Here is a 23,130-nt window from a genome sequence, read left to right on the forward strand (position 1 = left end):
GTTCTTCCTAGGCACGGCTCCTTCAGGGGTTGGTTCATTGCTTAGTAGACAGACCTTGTACCTGCCCCTCACAGATGTGAGAGAGAGGAGGGTGTGGTTTTTGCTGGAAGGGCTTGACCCTCTTCTCTACCCTGGTGTACCCTCGAGGGCAAAAGAATGTGTGGCTGGTGGTGAGACCAGGCAGTGAGTGGAGGGCCTCGGAGATAATGAGACACTGAAGGTTGCCGTGTCTAAGACTCTAGGGATGCAGTCTGCGTCCATACAGAGAGAGCAGAGCAGCTGCAGCCCCCAGCCTGAGGACCATTCTGTCTCTGATGCTATTGTCCAGGGGCATCTGTGGTGGGGTCAGAGATGAAAGGGGAGGAAAGATGTCTGAATGGGAAGGAGGAGAGGGGATGGAAGAGGTGAGGCAGAGGAGGGGAGGGAAAAGAAGGAGAGGAGAGAGTGGAATAGTAGGTGGGAAAAAAGATCCTCACTCAGCTAAGAATGCAGAAGTAGCTTTTCCAGAAGGGCTAAGGAAAACAGGAGATGGGAATCCTGGAGTAAGTGACATCCGGCACAGAAATGTTGTGTCTTCCAACGTCTTGAAGTAGCAACACATAGGCACACTGAGTGTTGTCTGTGCAGACCCTGAAAGCAAGATCAGTCCCTAAAGCAACCCAGGCATGCCAAACTTGTGTTCTCCACCCATGCATCCTTTAAAACATCTTCCACAAATGTCTCTCCCTGCACTGTGGAGAGGTAAAGTGCTTGTCTTGCATCCAGGATGAACTGAGCTCAACCTTTAGAATCCCTATGAAAACAGCCAGCCAGGCAGCCAGGCAGCCAGGCAGCCAGGCAGCCAGGCAGCCAGGCAGCCAGGCAGCCAGGCAGCCAGGCAGCCAGGCAGCCAGGCAGCCAGGCAGACAAACGATCAAACAAGCAAGCAAGCAAACATACAACAAACAGCAAACAAAGGCAGTCAAGTGTCATGATCTGTGCTTGCAGTCCCTGTGCTGGGGAGGCAGCGACAGGGGGATCTCTGGGACTTGCAGGTATTTGTCTTAGCTTAATCAACAAGCCCTAGGTCCTAGGGTGAAAGACCCTGCTCAATAACACGTTGGAAGCTCCTGGGGACTACCTCCTGAGGCTGACCACGGGTCTTTACAAGGTAGGCATACACCCACCCCTTGCTGCTTTCTCTCTGTCTCTCTGCTCCAGTACCTAGATAGAGATCCTTTTATGTGGCTTCTCTCTCAGATTCCCAGGGCCTCTGAGCAGCGTCAGTAAACTGACACGGACATCAGTCCACAGCTGTCTTTGAACCTTTCCTTCAGACTGGCTATGATGCTTTTTGTGAAGGCCCTGATGGCAGACCCACACAGATCAAATGAATGACCTGCCTTTGATCGCCCATACCAGTGTGGGAAGACTGACAGACTGAACTCGGCTTCCACAGTGGCCCAGGAGGCTCACAACAGCCACTGTTTCATTCCTTAATGAACAAAGAGAACGATTTCTTTGATGCGCACAATGTAATTTTGAAAAGTATGCATAGACCACAATGTGAGCTGAAACTTGAGCTGGCAAACTTGTTTTGCAAATGAAAGCAACACAGTAAGGGCTTGGGGATGGGGGTAGGTGGTCCAGTCAGTAAAATGCTTGCTCAGCAAGTGTGAGGAACTGGAAGTGCCCCCTGCCCCCCATCCTTTAAATCCCAGCACTGGGGAGGTGGGGAGGACCCCTGAACGTCACTGACCAGGAACCCTAATCTAATTGATGAGCTCCAGGCCCTAGTGAGAGACCCTGTCTCAAGGAACAGTGTGGTTGGCTCTTGAGAAGTGACATATAAGGTTGACCCCTGCCCTCTGTCTGCATGCATTCTCATGTACACCTGCATGCATTTGCATGTACATGCACACGCACACACCAACATTACTGGGGTTCCAGACAAACACCATCACTAGCACTACCATGGACAGGAGCTGTCTCTCAGGCCAGAAGCCACCACTTGAATCCTGAAGGAAAGCATTCTCAGCACCGGAGATTCAGCATCCCCACAGATGAGTATCAACCAAATACACTCAAAAAGATCACCCCAGACGTAGGTAAGCACGACTTATGAGAAAAGAGGCATTGGATAAGAGAGACAAGGAGGAAAATGGGGATCATATACCTGGATATGCTCAGTATTAAAACCACAAGAAATGGGATACAAACTAGCTGTGCCTGGAATGTTTAAAGAAACAAAACAGGAATCTCCGACCAAGCAATGAGATGCTCCTAAAAATGTCAAGAAACAATTTTGAAAAATAAACAAACCCTACTCAGAATTTAATTTCTAGACTTTGAAAAAAATGCAACTGTTCTTGAAAAGTTAATGAGCAAAAGGACAGATTAGGCCAAGATTAAACAAAAGTTAATATGAGAAGAAACATGGCTACAGGCCCACGTGACATGGGAGGAGAAGCAGCGGACATTAAGCAGGCCGGAGAGGCTACAGTAGGGATCCCAGCACGCTTCCTCTGAAGGACAGGGGAAAGTGGGCATTCTTCAGAGTTGATTGGAAAGATCCGAGGAAGCAGGGAGCACAGGTCTACCACAGTCCCCAGCTCATCTCTGCTATAGACTGGGGTGAAACAGCATAGCAGACATAGACCTACAGGGAGCAGTTACCATGACTACCAGCAGACGCCTGAAACTTGAGAGTACTGAACCACATTGAGCACAGCTTTTCCCGGGCAACATTACTCTTCCTCTTGAGCCATTAAAGTCGTAAAATAAGGTCTTTAAGTAGCGTGGCATGGTAGCAAACTCCCTTCCCATGGCTGGTCACACACAACATGTTCTGGCAACAAGAGGTCACTAGAGCTCTTACGGGTACTCCTGCTAGGACATGCCCCTCCTCAGAGAACCTCCTCTTTCTCTCTCAGAGCCCCTCGGACGTCCTCAGAGAGGTCCTCCCATTGAGACACTATACAAGCTAAGATTATGGCTGTTGAAGACAAGAGCCCAGTCCTTGTTCCCAAGGTACCCAGAATGGATAGAAAGCTATAGAAGAGACATTGAGTGTTGACTTCTGACCCCTCCCTAACACATATATATATGTGCATACGCGCTCATGAATATGTATATACATAGACACCTCTTTTATAAGACACCTTGGCAGGGAGTGGTATGCTACGATGTCACAGGCTCTGTAGCATGTGGACCTAAATGACTGTGGCGAGGAAGGCTTGCCACAGAACCCCAGCTCCCACCACGCTGCCTGATGCTTCTCCAGTCAGCAGACACCTGGCTCTTTTGTTGAATGAATAACTGCTTCAGTGTTCCTTTTTTTTTTTTTTTTTTTTTTTTTTTTTTTTTTACTTTGCACAATGTATGTCACAAGTCAGAAAATAGGAACTGCGGCTCACACAGCAGTTTAGGGACTTCCTGGGTTGGTGACTCCACAAATATGAAATTTATAACTCTTGGGAATACAAGGGCAGCCTACTGCCTCCACAGCTGCCCTGGGGCTCCTATACTTGGTGCAGTTCTGTCAGCAGCTCCTGCAGGCTCTGGATGAAGGCCTGAGGCTTTATTCACTCTTAAATTCCTTGGTGTGAAGGGACCTTGGGGGATGAAGGATGTGGTAATGAGTCTCGCCTGTCACTGTGGCATTCTACGTGTGGGAGGTGGACACCAGAGTGGACTCAACCCCTTGAGCATCATGGGCATCCTTGAGCTGCATCAGAGATGCCTGGGAAGAAACTGTGTGAAGGCAGGAAGGCTGTGCTCTCTCTTTGGTGTGGAGGGAGCTTTGGTGGCCTACTCCCATTGATTTGGCCCTCCTTCTCACTCTTCCACAGGCAGCTGATTGATATGGTGGGAAACTAACAGAGGATGAGGAAGGGAAGAAACGTGGGAAAGGCTTCCAGATCCTTCTTTGCCCACACGCATTACTACTAATATTACTACCAGTGCGGGATTCAAGAGTGCACCCTGTCCCAAAACGGAGGACTTACACTGGACCATAAACAAATCCGAATGAAACCAAGCTGCAGCCCTCTGTTTCTACCAAGAGCTCCTGTGCGACTGTCTCAGCTTTCTCCTTGTTGCAGTGAGCACTGAGAACAAGACAAGGTAGTAGAGATAAAGCGTGATCCATGCACGGGTCACACCCAGTGGGGTGTGTATAGAAACGACAGAGAGGACACAGGTCTGTCTTAGCATGAGTGGCGTAGATGCTGGCACGCAGAGTGACCTGTACATTCTGTATCATTCCCACACACAGGATACCTGCCCAGATTTGGGGCTTTGAATGGCCCATCCGAACATCTACCCCATCCATGAACTGCCGGACTAATCCTATAGATCCAAAGCTATAGGATCTCCATGACACTGGGCAACAACAGGAGATCTGAGTGGAATCCCCGTGAGGTGCCAGTGCAGTCAGAGGCTTTGTACCAGATCAACAATTCATCTCAATAAACATTTGCAAGCATAGCAGCATGGACCAAAGGGTATGCTCTGGGACACACGGTGACACACTACAGCTTCCACAAGATTTTTTTTCTCTGTTGGCAGACTTGCAAGGGTTAGGGGAGGGTACAAGGGGAAGGAAAGATGAGTGAGATTGGGGTGCATGATTTAAAATTCACAAAGAACTAATAAAAAGTTTTCAAAAAGAAATGATTAAGATAATCTAAAAATAATTTCAATTTTACTATTATTTTTATGTCTGTGGGTGTTTTGTCCGCACTTGTGTCTGCATACTACATGCATGCCTAGTTCATGCAGAGTACAGAAGAGGGCATTGGACAGTTGTGAGCCTACCATGTGGGTGTTGAAAATTGAACTCAGGTCTTTTGGAAAAACAGCCAGTGCTCTTAGCCACTGAGCCATATTTTCAGCACCTTACATAATATTTTTTAATATCAGAAGTCAGAGGAAATTCTTTAGCTAGATGCAAATGCAGAAAAAAACCCCACCTATATTTCTAGGAAGACAACCTGGTGCTGATCAATGTTGCCTGACCATGAGGCTACACACCGCTGAATCTGAGAATGTTGCGCTGGAAGGAATGGGCTGGTGGTTCCCAGAAGACCTCTAGGGACATGGGGTGACAAATGGAGACATGCCTACAGCACTCCCTTGGCAGGCACGTCTTTAGATGACAAGGCTTACCCACACAAGGTCAGCTCCCAGCCTCTCTGGACCACAGACCCTGCCCAGCCACTCTGCCCAGCTACACTGTCCAGTTGCTCCAGAACCTTCTGAGTTTAGGCTCATACTGACCCAATGCAGATGCCCAGGCTAAGAATCTAAGGTCCAAGCCCTCACACTACTGAGCTCGCCAGGCTGAAGCTCACAGACCTATTTCCGTTCAGACAGCTACATCCAGGTTTGCTCCTGAATGTCTGCATTAGCCCTGTTTCAAGCACAGACAGAATTGAAGTCCAAGATCTAGGGGGCAGATCTGAGTGAACAGACCATACCGTTGCTCTAGCACCACACTCGGTGCCCCAGTCTGTTGCTCGTGGCAGAATTCAGGTTGAGCACTCTGAAAGCACTAAAAGTACCATGGGGGAAATTAACCTTGACCTAGGCAGCAGGGATGACGGTTTGGTTGGTAAAAATGTTTGTAAAACAAGCACTGGGTCGTAAACTCATCCCAAGAACCCATGTAAACATCTGGGTGTTCCAGTGAGTGCCTGTAACTCCAGCACTGGAGAGGTATAGACAGGCAGATTCCTGGGGGCCACTGGCCTATCAGTACAGACAAAACAAACCCCAGGTTCAGTAAAAGACTGTTCCTCAAAATACTTGGAGGAAGGGAAGGCCAGCGAGCTAATTCACTGGGCAAAGGTGATCAGTTTCTGCACACACTGGCTGCTTTTGTGTGTCAACTTGACACAAGCTGGAGTTATCATAGAGAAAGGAGCCTCCCTTGAGGAAATGCCTCCATGAGATCCAGCTGGAAGGCATTTTCTCAATTAGTGATCAAGGGGGGAGGGCCCCTTGTGGGTGGGGCCATCCCTGGGCTGGTAGAGAGCAAGCTGAGCAAGCCAGGGGAAGCAAGCCAGTAACATCCTTCCATAGCCTCTGCCTCAGCTCCTGTCTCCATGTTCCTGCCCTGTGTGAGTTCCAGTCCTGACTTTCTTTGGTGATGAACAGCAATGAGGAAGTGTAAGCTGCATAAACCCCTTCCTCCCCAACTTGCTTCTTTGTCATGATGTTTTGTGCAGGAATAGAAACCCTGACTAGGACACCATGCAAGCCCAGTGACCTGGGTTTAGTCCTTGGAACCCATGTAAAGGCAGAAGGGGAGAACTGACTCCATGACAGTTCTCCTCTGGCCTGTACATACATGTACACCGTGGCACAAGTACTTCCTTTACCAACAGACACACACACATTAATAAATAAGAAAAGGATATTAATATAAATAAGCAACTATGAAGATGCCCAGCCTCTACCTCTGACCTCCATACACATGTCCACATATATGTACAAGCATGAGCAGGAAAGCCGACGCACACAAAAATTGCTCAGAAATGATAAGCATCAAGTGCTTCTAAAACATAAACAAATTTCTAATGCCGGCTTGGATGAGATCCCACGACTTCTCATTACCTACGTGCAAATATTCCTCCATCAGAAAACACCCCCCCACCCCATCCAAAACAATCCAGGTCTCACCAAGTTGGATAACAAACTCAACCTTCATTGGGCTGGACGCCATTTTCTTTAGGCACAATGTCACACTTTATGGCCAGACTAGATAAAAAAAAAACACATGCTGGGTCACAAGTGACAGCAACTCCCTTGTTGGTAGATGGTGATTTGTGATGCCTTTCTGTGTCACCTGGATTCTAAATGGGGAAGCTGTTACCTCTGGGTGAGGAAGTAGGGAGATGACTTGTCACTCACAGGAATTTTCCATTGGTCTTTGACCCTATGAGGACCGTCTGCTCCGATTCATCCCTGGAGATGTTACCGTGAAACCAGGGCATCTTCTCATGGGCTGTGGTGGCGATCAACTTCTCCAGTTGGGGCTTCTGGCTGATGATGGCTTGCTCCAGAGCCTGGCCCTGTAGTGAATGGAGAGAGACTGAGCTGGCCAGGTAAAGAGGACTTGGGCCCATCTGTCCCAGGTCCTATCAACACCAAACTCTACTCCCCCTCTTGCTCATCTTTCTCTCATTATAAGGGAACCTGTATGACTTTGGTTTATTACTTGCATGTCTCCAAGTGTAAACATAAAGGAATGTGCTTTGGAATGAAGAGATGGGCCCTTGAAGAGCCACACACACACACACACACACACACATACACACACACACACACACACACACACACACACAAAACTGAATATGCACATGATATACCGACGGGCTAAGAGAAGGGATCCTCCAAAGATGCTCTACACCCAAACTAGTTTCAATGTGAACACCCAGTAACTTCATAACAGGCAAGGAGCTGTAAGATGTGTGTGAGGTCGGGGGACCTGAGACAGATCTAGTTGCTGAGTCTGAGCAGCTGAGCTTGATTCCCTGGGACTAACGTGGTGGAAGAGAGACTGACCCCTGCAAGTTGTCTGGCCTCCACACACATGCCGTGGACTTGTAGGCATCTGCCTCCAACATGCAAAATCAATACATGTAACCAAAGAAAGTTTAAAAGGATGGGGTGTGTAAGGAAGGCACCTGTGTCTTCATGTGTGTCAGGGCTCAGCTGTGTCCTACGCCCCATCTTCCCCACCCATTGTGCCTGCAGGAAGGCCATTAGAGGAGGTCCAGGAAGAAACAAGGTGGAAATAAAAACAGGGAAACAGATTAAATGTAGAGAGGACTGCTTTCCTTTTCCCTCCTAGTGAGAGAAAAACAGATCTTGGTAATGAACACCCAGAGTTGGATTTAAAAAAGAATAAAACCTCAAAGGAGTAAAATTAAAACGTAACCTTCTCCTTCATGGTGAAGGGAGGGGGCAGAGAGCAGAGGGGGATATGAGGACTCCGCTCTGGTCCCATGCGCAGAGACAGTGGGAAGGAAGGTAGCAAGGGGCAGTGCCATGCTAGCTTAGTCTTTGTGAAAAGGAGGCACAGGCTTCTGAGCAGGTGTAGAGAGCTCTGTGGTCTCAGGCCCAGCAGACTCACCTGAAGGTTCCAGGTCTGTTTCACGTATTCCCTGATAAGGTTCTCCTTCAGGTCCTCAAAGGGCCCAGTTTTGGGCTGTACCCCTGGGGGCCGGTTGAAGGGCTTCTTGAGGAGGCAGACAAGGCCATCAGGTTCCTGGGAGTGGTAATGGCAGAGGTCTGCTGGGCTGGCATGGGCCCTGCCCCCAGAGATGGCGTAGGTGCCATTAAGTTCTCTCTCAATGGTGTAGTGGTGTGCCTTCTTGTTATATGCCACTGACAAAGCGAAACCACCCAGATAATTGCGGCTCTGGCGCAGTAAATAGAGCCCATCAGTCATGCCTCCCTGGACCAGGTAGTCTTCAGCCTCTTCCCGGGTGATGTTGCCAAAAAAGTAGGTCAGGTGGTTGGCGCTGTCCGCAGCATTGCCCGCCATGTCTGCGTCCCTTCAGAGTTCTGGCAGGTATGTAGAGAAGTACCTGGGGAACCACAAGCAATTTTGAATCCTCTATTGTAAGGAAGCTGCAATTAGCATTCTGTAACTGTTCAAGTGTCACTGGATAATTGCACTAGCATAAGGAAGGAGGGTTGGAACTAATTTATGATCAGGAAAAAATATTCCTTCTCGGCTAGTTGGGAAAGCAATATCTGATAACTAAAGGTCGTAAACTAAAGGGAAATTTATTACAGGTGAAAGGACAGAAGATAAAATATTGACTGGATTTATCTATACAAAACTTCAAAACTAATGAGACACAAGGCAAATAATTTGCCTCTTGACAAAACCATGCTAACGTATGACATAAGAATTATTGTTTTAAGCTTTTAATGAGCTTATGGATATACTAGATAGATAATGAATGTTTATTTAGATACTAGACTTAATGAAAACACATAGAAACACTTTTGTTGTAACTCCTTATTCGATTTATTGACTTGAATAAATGTCTTGAACTCACTATGAACCCCTTTCAGAATGTAAAGACACTTGGAAAACCATGTGATCTATCTCCCAAGAATGTGTAAGAACTAAGAACGATGATGATAGGACACAAGGCTTCTTTCATTAAGCAACACAAAGGAAAAGGCTTTTTCTTTCCTTCACCAATAGAGAGATAAGTTTTTTTTCTCAGCAATAAAGAGGATGAAATTTTTTCTTACTTAGGGGCCTTTTCTTACTTTCAGCAATAAAAAGGTAGAAGCCCTTTCTTTATCTGATCAATAAAGATTGGAATTTATTTTTCATCCACAATACATGAATTTTTTTCTGTGTTGGCACTTTTTCAATGGAACTTGCTCATGGGAGCTTTTGCTCTATCTACCAAATGTGTGTGTGTGTGTGGTGTGTGGTGTGTGTGTGTGTACACATGAATATGTAAGTATAGAGATGTCTGTATGTAAGTATGCATGAACACTTGTGGAATTGATGAGACAGGTGGTCAGGCCAGATCAGAATGTATGTGAGTGTGTATGTGTATATGTGTAAGAGAGAGAGAGAAGAGAGAGAGAGAGAGAGAGAGAGAGAGAGAGAGAGAGAGTAAAATGAATCAAGCCTCTTTTCTTTTTCATCCAGAGTCTGCATATGTCTATGTGTGTGACTGATTTCTCCCTCTCTTCCTTTTCTTTTCTTTCTGGTTTACAAAGAGTTAATAGCTCTGCCTTGCCAGCCAGGAGCTCCTGAGCTGGAGAAAAGCACTGACAATTAAACCATTTTTCTTCTCAGCTCCCTGCTGCTGCTAGCAAGAGTTTGTAGCTGGAAGCCAATGGCTTTTGGCCTTAGAATAGCAAAGGGTTATACACAGAAGAATTACCAAAGATAAATAAACTTTGGCCTCACTGCCGACTCCATACCCCCATTGCTGCCTCTTCAGTGAGAACTGGTGTTGAAGGCTCCCCACAGTATTACAAACACGTGTGTTCCACCAAGCCTAGATGTTTTGCATGAGTTCTGGTTAGTGAACTCAAACCCTTGTGCCCTCAAAGCAAGCACCTTACCCACTAAGCTACCGCCCAGACCAAGGGGATTTTTTTTTCTCATATTTTGAGATCCCCTTGGCTGTTTATTTTCCCTCCCCACTTCAGCTTTCTCCTTGGTCCATTGTGACAAAGTAACTTCCCTTTAACACATCAGCAGGGCTGGCTGAGGGAGATATGAATGGGACCGTTACACCTCTGTGTTTGGGGCAGCTCTCAATGTTTGATGAAGGGTCATAAAACCTTTTGCTGATGGTAATTAACTAATTAGACAGACATCCAGTCTTTCTAGGGAGGTCAAGAATATGTGTTGGCTCACCTAAATTACTCCTGGATGCCCAAAGGTAGCTTGACCTTCACAACTCCACTCCTTACCCTGACCTCTCATCTTGAGGAACCGCCATATTGCTTTCTCCCTTAAACGGAAGTGATAGCAACTGCAACAGCCAGTGAAGACAGTGCTGAAGACTGTTTTGAGCCTTCTCTCTCTCCTGTCCTCAATAGATCATCCCTGGAGTCAAAAAAAAAAGACTGTTTTCTCTCCAAGCACAGACATACAGGGAGCAGACTAGTCCCAGTCATCATGAATGTGGCCAAGAGCTGAAATGTCTAGAGGGAGGTTCACCAGCCAGTTGCTAGGGTTTGCCTAGCAACACAGTATGCAAATGGCTCCTCAAGCCACTGGTGCTCCTCACCCATTCCTAACTCTGCCTGTGGTAACACCCATCCCCAAGTCTTACCTGGCCCTCTCCTCTGGGCCTCATTCTTTTTTTGTTTCCTCTTTGATAACTATAGCCACAGCCTACAAGGCCTTCCTGGGCCTGACTCCAGCCACTCCAGCTGTGTCCCACATTGTCCTTCCAGGCCTCTGATGCCAGGCTCATCCTCTCTTGGTTGCAGCATTTTTGCTAACAACTTTCCTCCCTCCCAGGCCTGTGGTTTAAGTTCCTCCCAACGCCTGGATAGCCTCATGATCTGATTTTTCAGTATGTGTCTCTGCCCCCCACATTGCTCCACAACACATCCTCATTTAAATTCACTTAAGTATCCACTTCCCTTCTAAACTGCTTCCATCTTTCCCTTACATGAAAATGTAAGTTTCAAAGGTCTGGATACTCTAACTCGGTGGTTTATGTTTCAGGGTCTACCAGATGTCCACAAACCATGTGCCAAATGGGCACATGTTCCTCTTTACTTTAGAGAGTTTATCATGGGTATATGCTATTTTCCTAATGAAAATGCTAAATGTCCAATTTGTATAAGTCCAGAGGCTCCTGGAGACCTGCTCACCAGCTGCCCAGATGCCTAGCTCTGTATCTGATGTCTGTGTTGATGGAGCTTACTCACGTCTTACACAAACTCATGGTTTTTGCGGAGAAGGGACCACTGTCACATGTTCCATGCTTCAGTAACAAAATGCATCTCATTGGATTCCATGACTTTTCTCTGCAGCCCAGGACACCATGCATATGCATTGCTCTCAAGTACTTCAAAGGCCTGCCAACAGGCAGTCAATGCATTCTTCCTACTTGTCAGTATTTCCAGAGTGTGCATGTTTTTTTAAAATTTTTCCCACATAATTTCATGTTGTTTAAACTCCTTTAAAGAAAAAAAAGCATCACCAACCCTGAAGCTGCTGCCCTGATCTCCTTGGTCTAGGCCAGGGGCCTACAAACACAGATGTGGATGGGCCCAACTGTCCAGCATCTGCCCTAGGCTCCTGGAGAATGAGAAGTTTCTCTTCCACATGTGGTTGTGACACCCTCCCCACCTTCTATTTACATATGAAGACAGCTGCATTGCCACCCCATCCTGCCCATTAGGTTCTCCAAAACCATTCACAGTATCATCTCAGAGCTGCTCAGCCTGGGCAGTCTTGACAGAGGGCCTGGACCGGTCCTTGGTATGAGTGTTTAGGGTAGTGGGGACTTCTCGTCTACTACACTGGAAACCACTAGTTGCTGTGATGTGTTTGATACAGCCTGTCTTTGTGTCTTTGGTTTCTCTAATCATTAAATAATTCCATGTCCCTTTATTTATTTGATGATCATTCTGAACAATGAGCAGATGTTGTGGAAACTCCTCCCCGGTGGAGACATAAACAACATCTCCCCTTCCTCATAAGGGTCCAAAGAATTTTGAGCCCACCAAAATTTAGTCTAGGAGACCAATGGGGTTTTTAGGCTTAGTTACAGAGCATGGCTGAGGGGTTATGGGTAGGAGCGTAGAGGATCCTAAAACAACTACAAGAGCAGTATCCAGAATGGGCGATGGCTTCTCCATGGCTACACAGCCAGAACCCCCATTCTCTAGTTACTCCCCCATCCTACATACTCCAGCCCTGCCCTGAGACCCAAGCCATATGCACAATTACAGATGACTGGGAGGAGTGTCTATAGTATTGCTTGAGGGTCCAATGACCGTGACTATACCCTCCTTCTCTGAGGTCATGTTGCAGTCCATGGATTGGCTCCTGACAGACTCCTGCAAGCAGGAGCAGCCAATCTGATGAGAATGCCAGCTCTCTTTCTATAAGCATGGTGCTGGACAACAGCAGAGGCCAGGAGGGACCCTTGGCTATGATGCCCTCTAAGCCTAGAAGGCAGCAGGCATGGGATGCAGAGCAGAAGCTATAAGAAGCAGGCTGTGCCAGTGTCCCACCTGCATGACCTTAACACCTGTGCATCCCCCCCCCCCCCAGTTCTCCTGTGAACATGGAGGGCCGTGTCAGAGGGACTGTGGTGCTTTGGTTATGGATGGAAGACGGGTACCATGGCAACTGGCACCTTGGGATGGCAAGCTCTGAGCAGATAGGAGGAGTGGGTCTCACAGATATAAAGAGGAGGAATGGAAATGCGTGCTCACCAACCAGGGACAGACACATCAGGATGGGAAAAAGGTGGGATGCTCAGACATAATGTCATCCCACCCTCTGAACACTGCACTGGTTAAGTCCAGAGCAAGGCCCTGCTTCTTCACAGACTTGATCCTTGTTAGGTTTAAGCTAGGGGCTATCCAGAGCACACTTCCTACGTCTTACAGATACTAACAGACATCCATCTCTGATACATCCACGAGTCTATGTGAGGCTTCCCAGGAGCCCTGGGACTCCAGGAAAGAAATACTAAATCTAGAGGCATGGCAGCTGTCTGTGTGCCTCTAGCTCAGATAGAAGCCCTCAGAGTTGATTCTCAGCTTCCTGCTGCTATAGGGAGAGGTCAACGGCTGTCTGAGTCTGTAAAGCAGACTCCATGAGTATACAGAGTGGAGCATGAGAGGGGAGCATGAGACCATAGACATCAAAGGGCTAAGGCACAGTCCCTAACGGTGCCATTCCTCCAAAGCTGTAGTTTAGGTAATGGAGAGAGTTGAATGCTTTCAGGAAGCTGCCTACATGCTGGGTGGTTTTCCTCTCCCTCTGCTAGCTCTGAGCATCTGTCCCCATAACCAGCTACAGGGTACTATTTCACACACACGTGTGTGTGTATACACGCATGTAGGTGTGCATGTGATTGCATGTGTGCACATATGTGTGTGAAAGATACAGAGACCGAGAGACACAGAGAGCCAGAGAAACCCAGAGAGACACAAAGAGAAGAGAAGAGAAGAGAAGAGAAGAGAAGAGAAGAGAAGAGACGAGACGCGACGCGACGCGACGCGACGAGACGAGACGAGAAGAGACGCGACGCGACGCGACGCGACGAGACGCGACGCGACGAGACGAGAAGAGAAGAGAAGAGACGCGACGCGACGCGACGCGACGCGACGAGACGAGACGAGAAGAGACGCGACGCTACGCGACGAGACGCGACGCGACGCGACGAGACGAGACGAGAAGAGACGAGACGAGACGAGACGAGACGAGACGAGACGAGACGAGACGAGACGAGACGAGAAGAGAAGAGAAGAGAAGAGAAGAGAAGAGAAGAGAAGAGAAGAGAACAGAGAACATAATGTATATGCATGTGAAGGACAGAGGTTGACATCGGGTATCTTCCTCTCTTTCCACGTTATTTTTCGTAACAGTGTCTATCATTAAACCTAGACTTGGGCAGACTGTCTAGGGTGCTCCAGGGCTCTGCCTAGCTCCACTTCCCTAGCCCAGAAATTACATTTGCCAGCCCTGCCTTTCTCATGACTGACTGTCAGCCCAGTCCCGACGCTGCAGAACAAGCACATTACTCACCAACTGACTTCTGAACTTCCTTTCCCATTAGACAATCATATGGCAATTCCCCAGTCCCAGGACTAAGGAGGACTGTGTGACCTCTGTCCTGTCACAGGCACCAGTGTAGTACTCAATGACCTCCAGAGACATGGAGCAACAGCCTTGCCTGTACTTGCAAGTATGATACTTCTGACAGACAGCCACCAAGCTAATTAAAGAATCAAATTTCTCAGGGAAGGCACAGGCAGATCCTTAGATCCTGGAAAGCAGGTACCCAAAGGCAGACCACAGGCACAACCAGCACCTAGCAAATATCTCAACATCCTGCCAACAAACCAGTGGTCTGGGCTCTGACAGTCTGGAGAAGGCTTTCTGGTACCCAGAATCTGAGAGAGAAGAACTCAGGCCAGGAAAGATGCTGAGACACACACGACTGAGAGTATGTTCCAGGATGCAGTCAGCCTTTCCCTATCCCCCCTCACTTCTTCTCTATGTGTACAGAAAGTCCAGGGGCCACAGTGCTCTGCCTGGGTTCCTCCAGGGCAGCACCATCGGTGCCAAGGACTTACCATCTACTGTGCTTGGGGTCAGGGATGAACCCCAGCCTTCAGGTTATTTTACCATCACAAGCGTCACGGCTCACACATCCTCAGTGCCATGTCTTTCTCTTTCCTCCTCTCTCTGCTTCTTCCATACCCCTGACCTTGGTCCCACTTTCCAGTGCATGACACTAAATACAGTCACTTCCTATGATGAGCCGTAGATACTTCCTACAGAAGTGTCTAGAATTTACAAATTTTCAACCACTGTTTCTCAGGGTACTTTTAAGGTTTATCTTGGAGATCCCCTGATTACACTTCCGCCAGCCAGACAAGGAACAAGAATGCAGATATGCGTCTGTTTAAAGAAGCAGCTCATATTCACCGCCAATACACTGACACTGAGCTCTGGGCAGGGCTCCCATGTTTGTAAGGAGCTCACGCAGCATGGGTGCACACAACAGCCCCTCTGTGCTTCAGGACCCTAGGCAGTATTTTAGCCTCATGCTTGGGATTATTTTCAGTAGGGATGTCACCAACAAAAAAGCACACACACACACACACACACACACACACACAAGCTATTAAAAAGTGGCCTTAAATAGATCAAGAAAATGGCGCTGTTTATGCTGTGAGACAAGATAACCACTGTCCTGGTTATCCTCATCTGTTAACTTGACAAAGGAGGAGTCATCTAAAACCTTGATTGGGGGATTGTCTGGGTCAGACTGGCCTGCATCCACATCTGTGAGAGATTGTCTTGACTGACAGTGTATGTGGGAAGGCCCAGCCCTCCACAGGCAGCACAATCCCTAGAAAAGTGGCCCTAGGCGGTGTACAATAACCACATGAGCACAAGTCTGAAAGGGAGCAGCAAGCAGCATTCTCACACAGTTTTATCTCAGGTTCCTGCCTAAGTTCCCGCCCTGACTCCTCTCAGTGACAGACTGTGACCTGAAAGGGTAAGCCAAATAAACCTTTTCCTCCCACAAGTTGCTTTTGGTCAGGAGGTTTTCTCACAGAAACAGAATTTAGTGCATGTCCACAAACAATGACAGAGAGTCATAGCTGACTGGGGTTGCCAATACATTTTAGCGAAATGCCTGTGCCTGTGTGCACATGCATGTGTATGTGTGTGCTTTTGTGTGTGTACGCGGGAACCCAACAGAAATCAACCTTAGCTGGTGTTCCTCAGACCCCACACCTGTCTTGTTTCCTGAGACAGGCTGTCTTACTGGCTTGGAACTTTCTTCTTTTGTTGTTGTTTTTTTGTTTTTGATTTTTTTTCAAGATAGGGTTTCTCTATATAGCCCTAGCTGTCCTGGAACTCACTCTGTAGACCAGGCTGGCCTCGAACTCAGAAATCCACCTGCCTCTGCCTCCCAGAGTGTTGGGATTACAGGTGTGCGCCACCACCGCCTGGCTGGCATGGAACTTTCTAAACAGGATAGGCTGGCCACGCAGCCCAGGGATCCACCCATGTCTTCCTACCTCTCCAGGGCTGAGAAGTACAGACCAACATGCCTGCTGCTACTGTTGTTGTTCTGTAGGCGTGCATAGGATTGAACTCGGGTCCTTGTGCTTGCAAGACAACACACTGACTGGGTTATTCACTCCAGGACCAAGAATCAGTGAATCCTTAAATAAGGAATCCACAATCGAGTGTTCAGCAGCTCTAAGTAATTTCTCCCCTTCCCCCCATACTTCCATGAAAAGACCCAATCTCTTTCACCAAGACCCTGAATGCTGCAGTTTAGAGAAAACCAGTTACTTGTATGTCAAGACTACATTCACCTATATGCAACTATATTTATTAAAAGCTATTCCCCACACTTTCTAGCTAGATGTGAACTGGAAGAGAAGAGGCAGCCTGTGTCATGTTCCCTTTCTCTGACTAGCCTCTGTCCTTGCAATCACTGGGGGCTCTGAGCAGTGGGGGCAAGGCTTCACCCCTTTTGGAGACCGCCAGAGCATGGCTTCTGCAGTGAGGCTCCCCTCCCCTTCCAGCTGCCCGATTCTGTCCCCTGCAAGACCCTGTCAGCAGTTCTTAGTCATTTGAGATTGCTGTGCTCCCACCACTTGGCCAGAAGAGCTCTTGGTGTAACGGGGACTGTGGCTGGAGAAACGAGCTCTCTGGGAAAACACCATCCAAGAGTAACATCTGCCCACTCTGGACCACACAGAGAAACAAAATCAGGAAGATGCAAATACAGGTTCATCACACTTGAAACCACATGGACACTCCAATGCAAAACAGCCCCACTCAAGTATACCTGGGAAATTTCCTTACAGCCATAAGTTGAGTAATTAAATGCTAGAACTTCATTTAAAAGAAAAACTTCCTCTGAGGGCTATGCTAATTTTCCTTTAAAAAAAAAAAAAAGGAATGAGCCCAGCCTGGAGGGAGAGTCAGTCTCACTGGGTTAGTCCGGCTGGTTGGTGACAGGCCACCCCCATGCCCTGAGCTCTGCAGCTGACTGCCCGCAAACTGCTTTTACCAGAGCTGTGAGCATTCACACCGTTTCTACTCGGAGATCTCAACATGTAGAAAACACGTGGGCCCAAAAGTGGGCCCTAAGCAAGGAAGGATGGAAACCAGAGGGTCCTGGGTCTGACCTGGGACCTGTCAGGGCGGCTGCATCAACTTCATTATCAGATATTGGCTTGTGCTCTGGGAGGCTATCTTACAGGTCTCTGTCCCCCCAAACTTACACCCTGCCTAGATGTCACATTGCACAGACACCTAGCCTCCCAAGGAGGAGCCACAGCTTTATCTGAGGAGCACCTCCCTGTTCCATCCTGGCAGTAGCTCAGGAGATGTCGGGAGATGTCTCAGAATACATAAGCCTGTACTTCAGAGACAGGAAGCACAGGCAAGGCTAGCCTGCTTAATGTCCACCATCCTTCAGAAATAGAGAGCCAATAAAACACACAAAACCACATCCTGACCCTTCAAAACCAGACCAGTGTGAGGCAGCTTCAGAGCAGAGAGTCCCCAAGACACACCCTGCAGAGGCTGACCCATCTCAGCTGGCCACTGGATAGACTCAGACTCCACAGGCAAGTTCGCTATGCTGGGGATCTATGCCTACCGGATGCCATTAGCACAAGTCCCAGCGGATGCCTGGGGGCCACAGAAGAGTAACTGTTTACTTATAAACAAGCACCCAGCCCACCTAAGTGCACTTAATATTTGCACATGCTCATGTATGTGTGGGCATTCGGATGTAGGGAGGCCAGAGATCAACCTCAGATGTTGTTCCTCGGGTGCCATCCATTGTATTTTGAGACAGGACCTCCCACTGGCTTGGAACTTGCCAAGGAGGCCAGATCACCGAACTAGCAAGCCCCAGGGATCTGCCTCTTCCCACGCATCGGAATTACACACACGTGTCTGCACATTCACCTTGTTAAAATCCAAGTACTGGGTACGGAACTGAGGTCTTTGTGCTTGACAAGCACCATATTGGTTGAGCTATCTCCCCAGCCCCTGTTATACATAACTCTTAAATCTAAATCACAGACCCACCGTACAGACCTGCCGAGTGGATGCCACAAGTTAGTCAGCAAGTGACTGTGCCCGAGAGAGCATGAGAACCCTGTTCCCCTAACAACATGTAGAGAGAAGAAAGCTGCCATGATCCAGCCAGGATTGCATGTACCCCGGTTCTCACGGGTACTTTTTGCACCCTATGTGACTGGCTGACATTGCCTACAGATGACTCTGGAACAAAGGAAGAGAGTCCTCGCAGGTCCAAGCTTCTGCCTGCTCAGATGCCTGCTCTACACATGGTTTTAGGCCAGCGCAGACTTGGCGAGGAGGCAAAAGAACAGGTAATTTGTATGGACATCTCTCCTAGTGATTTTTAAGCAGGAAACTTGGAAACTTGGGCTAGAAGCCAGGGTTTTCCTTCTTGAAGTGACACTGTCTGTGAGGGAGGAAAGCACACAGATCCTAGGCCCCCTGGCCTGGCCAGGCAGGCAGAGCAAATGTTCCAAACAGCCCCTTGGCACAGCAGAGAAACCAAGCAAGGAGAACCACCCAAGCCACTCCCCACATTCATGGAAGCACTTAGCATTAATCCCAGCACTGTACTGTAAGTTTGGAGGTAGAGACAGGAGAATTCCAGAAGCTCATGGGCTAGGCAGCTTATATATTTTAGCATTGAATAGCAAAGAGACTGCTTCTCACTCAGAGTTGTCTCCTGACCTACACATGTGCACCATGGTATGCGCATGACAGCTTTCTGTCTCCCTCTGTCTGTCTGTCTCTTTCTCACACACACACACAAATACAGACACACACACACAGACACAGATACATATACCATACATACAGATATATACATACATATATGTACACACCACACACACACATATACCACACATAAAGGTATATACACATATATAAGTACACCACACACAACACATATATGCACATAAGGGTATACACACATATACACATATATATATATATACATATACCACACACATATACATAAATATGTATATATATCTTTATATATAATCATATCACACACATACACATAAAAGTATATACACATATGCATATAGAACACACACATACACCACACATATACACATATACCATATATATAGGTACATACACATATATACAAAGAACACACTCATATATCATACATACATTTATATACACATATATACATATACATCTCTCTCACACACACAGGCACCATATATACAGGTATATACACACATATACATACAACACACACATACAACATACATACAGGTATATACACATATATACAAAGAACACACACATACACCATACATACATTTATATACACATAAATATGTATACATCTCTCTCTCTCTCACACACACACCATACATACAGGTATATACATATACACACATATGTATACACACATATACACATACATACACACACACTCACACATAAAATGCCAACAATTGACCAAGTGCCAGACATTTCCTGATAAGAATGTCTTCTGGTTTTTTCTGGCATCATCTTGGGACAAAGTATCCAGGATGGGTGAACGGCCATCTATTCTTCTGGTTCCCACCTCAAGCTCCATCCCAGAGAATCCCAGCTGAGTGGCTGGGGTTGAGGCCACAGAAGACACTGTGCCCAGCAGACTCGATTTCATTAGGCCGTGGGGGCCTGGCTGAAGCTGCTGGCGTCTAGGCACTATTTTTACTTCCCCATCTGGTCCCCTCACAAGGACAATATGCACAGGGCCCTCAAGGCCTCTAGAGAAGCCAAACGACCCAAATTCGACACAAAGGACATGCCATCTGCTCAAGGAAACCTGGGTTCTTCTGAAATTCACGGCTGTAAAATATTCCAGGAAGTTACAGTGGAATTACTCCCGAGACTTCATATCTGTATCTAAAGACACAAATTAATCCCAGTGCTTAAAGAAAGTGCCAACGGTGATGTACACAAGGGAGAAAGTTGACTCTGCCACATGAGAACTGCAGCAATTGTCAAGTCCTCCACAGCTCAAGATGAACAACTGTCCACCAGGGCATGGTGTAGCCCAGGGGACAGTATCGGCCAGGGAAGCACACACACGCGGATACTGGCGTGCTCTCTAATGCCCGCCCATGGTGTGGAGAGCCATAAGGTCGCCATTATTGACTGCCACAGATCTTACTTACCTTCCTGTCCTGGGTTCACAGAAGACCTGGGCTCCCGGGCACCAGGCAGCATGGAGTGTGGAAGGGACCGAGCTGGCAATCTTGAAAATGGGGATGTCCACAAGGGACAGAAGGCAGAGGAGAGCAAGTGGAGGTTTCCTGCTGTTCAGTGGTGTCTGTAACTAGGGAAGTGGCTTTTCCTCAAAGTGTCAGCAAGCAAGACAAGCCAGAAAGCAGAAGTGAGAGGGTGTGTGTGTGTCGGGGCACGGGGTGGGGGGGTGGGGGGGTGTTGCTTGCTAATTTCATAGTCAAAATGAAGTTACAGTCAGAAGGCAGGGACCCCAAACAAACACATGCCAGCTGAGGAGGAGCCGTAGACATGGCGGCTCTTGACCATGATGGGCACAGTGACTCTTGAACATTCTGTATACATCCTGGCTAAACCTGTGTGCTAAGTTTAGGGTACACCAATTTCTCTTCTCATTATTTTATTGTACATCATATTTGACGATTCACTAATTCCGTTGACAATTTTAAAGGTTCAAAGTGGATTTTGTGCGTTTCTGTTTACAGTTTGCTTTTTTTTTTTTTGAGGGGGGGGAGGGTTCAAAGTTTTCCATGTTACTTCCTTTGACCATTGCGGCTTAGGCTAAACATCCTATGATTCTTGATAATTTTTATAAAACTTAATTTGCTATAATTAGAGATCCTTATCTAAAATTATAGGTAACTGAGTTGGTACACCCCCTTTATCTGATACATCATCAGGGTTTGGGTATGACACTCCAGGGTTCGTGTGCTGGGAGCTTGGCTAAGGTGTAGCATATTCGAGTGGCAGAATCTTTGAGAGGTGGGGTCTGAGGTACGAGGGAGAGAGTTCACTGAGGCATGGGCCTTGGAAAAGACTAATGGCTATCTCAGAGGATGAAGGGAAGTCTCAGTGAACTGGGTCAGTTACTTTGACAGTGCGTTGTTATCAAACAAGATCATTCTGCCAATTTCGTCCCATCCACAGCCATGACCCATCACAACCTTCCACCATGTGGTGTCACCTGCCAGGATCGCATGCAGTGTAAGGGGCTCACCTGCCCTGGCAGCCTGAACTAGGCTTATCCGTCCTAAACTGCTAGCCCAATTAAACTCCCTTTCTTTAGAAAGTACTTAGTCTCAGGGATTTTGTTATAGCAGCAGACCTAGTGTTAGGGGTTTTGCTCTAAGCATTAATTTTAATATCATTGAAAAATGTTGGTAAACTATTTTTTCATTTTTGAAAAAAATATATTATTTTATGCATATGAGTATTTTGCCTACATATATGTATATGTATCATGTGTGTGCTTAGTACCCATAGATGTCAGAAGAGGGCAGAAGATACCTTGAGAATGGAGTTACAGACACTTCTGAGCTGTCAGTGGAGTGCTGGGATTTGAACATGAGTCCTCTGCAAGAGCAGCCAAGTGCACCCAGCTGCTGAACCAATCTGCCAGACCCTCAAAATTTCATTTGTATGCTAGTTAAAATATTTTAAGAGTTCTTTTGAGACCTTTATCAACTCATAGGTTGTATAAAAGCCCACTATTCACTTTCCAGATATTTTTTTGTTATGGATATATGGTTTAATTTTGTTGTGTTTTAAATGTAAACTTCAGGGGCTTTCCAAGCAAGTACTTTATTTGGGTAACTATTCCTTGAGCGCTTGAGAGGAATGCCTTCTTTGGTTGTTAGAGCTGACATCTCACAAATGTCAGGTTGGTTCACAGTGTTGCTCTGGTCTCTTCATGGCTATCGATTTTCTAACTTCACCTATGAGTTGTAGAACGAGAGAAACTGACATTCCAGATCATAATATTGGTTTTGTCTCTTCCCGATTTCCATTTTCTCACAGTTTACCTTATACATTTTGGTGTCCCGCTGATCTGAGCTGACGTGTTTAGGGGTGCTATGTCTCCTTGGACGTCTGGCCCTTTGGTTATTATGCAACTGTTTCCTTTAAACCCTGACCCCTCTCCAATGTTTTTGTCCTCTAAGTGACCCAGAACACGAGGCGGGTTCTGACATGAACAACCCACTGGGGCGTTTCTAGCTGGAGTGTGGCTCCAACCATGCTCTTTGTCTTGGACTCCGCTCTCCAATGCAGAAGGATGCAGGTGCTTTCCATCCTGATTGCTGGCTCTCTCCCTGGCCCGTTTCTCACATCTTTACAATAAGAACCTAGCGAGCTGTGTCTACTAACTACATCTTTTTACTGCCTTTATCTTCTGATGTTGGGGGTGCTATCCATGCCAGCACTGACCAATCTCTAGAAAGTTCAAACACTCCACGTGTAACAAACCAATCCAAAGTCCTCCTTTAACCACTTCCTTTATCAGACTGTCGTATGCCAACGTTTTAGTCCCCGGCCCTGATCACTCTACAGGACCAGGCAATGAGGGAAGACCCTCCTCTCTCCAACTCCTGACATCACTGAGTTAACAGATGCCCCAAGAAGGTAACTGAGCCAAGACTTTAAAACTACAGTTGCCTTTTAAGGAAAAGTGTGTGTGTGTGTGTGTTTGTATGTGTGTGTGTAGGGGGGTAAAGACCAGAAAAGAAATGGCAGCAGCAGCCAGGACAGATATTGAGGGTCCAGGGAACATGCAAGAGACAGCAATGGTTTGAGAAAAATGAGACTGAGCTTAATGAGTTCAAAATCCCAAAGGAAAA

The 23,130-nt window shown here is 47.1% G+C and overlaps 1 protein-coding gene across 8 annotated transcripts in view; it reads right to left on the bottom strand.

Annotated features, from left to right (window-relative positions):
- Syk (spleen associated tyrosine kinase) overlaps positions 1-23,130 on the bottom strand; it is a 70,475-nt gene that overhangs the window by 33,408 nt on the left and 13,937 nt on the right. For 3 of the 8 annotated variants that reach the window (XM_052156779.1, XM_052156774.1, XM_052156778.1), the window contains exons 2-3: positions 8,120-8,576; positions 6,895-7,055 (exon numbers count right to left, since the gene is read on the bottom strand). In XM_052156779.1, coding sequence (XP_052012739.1) covers positions 6,895-7,055; positions 8,120-8,533 — 575 coding nt within the window. In that variant the 5' untranslated portion in view covers positions 8,534-8,576. Of the gene's footprint in view, positions 1-6,894; positions 7,056-8,119; positions 8,577-10,390; positions 10,583-14,808; positions 14,917-20,448; positions 20,645-23,130 lie in introns of those variants that run through there. The other 5 variants (XM_052156780.1, XM_052156773.1, XM_052156775.1 and 2 more) reach the window with 4 other exon arrangements.

This window comes from Apodemus sylvaticus, chromosome 14 (assembly GCF_947179515.1).
Source record: "Apodemus sylvaticus chromosome 14, mApoSyl1.1, whole genome shotgun sequence".
NCBI classification, from domain to species: domain Eukaryota; kingdom Metazoa; phylum Chordata; class Mammalia; order Rodentia; family Muridae; genus Apodemus; species Apodemus sylvaticus.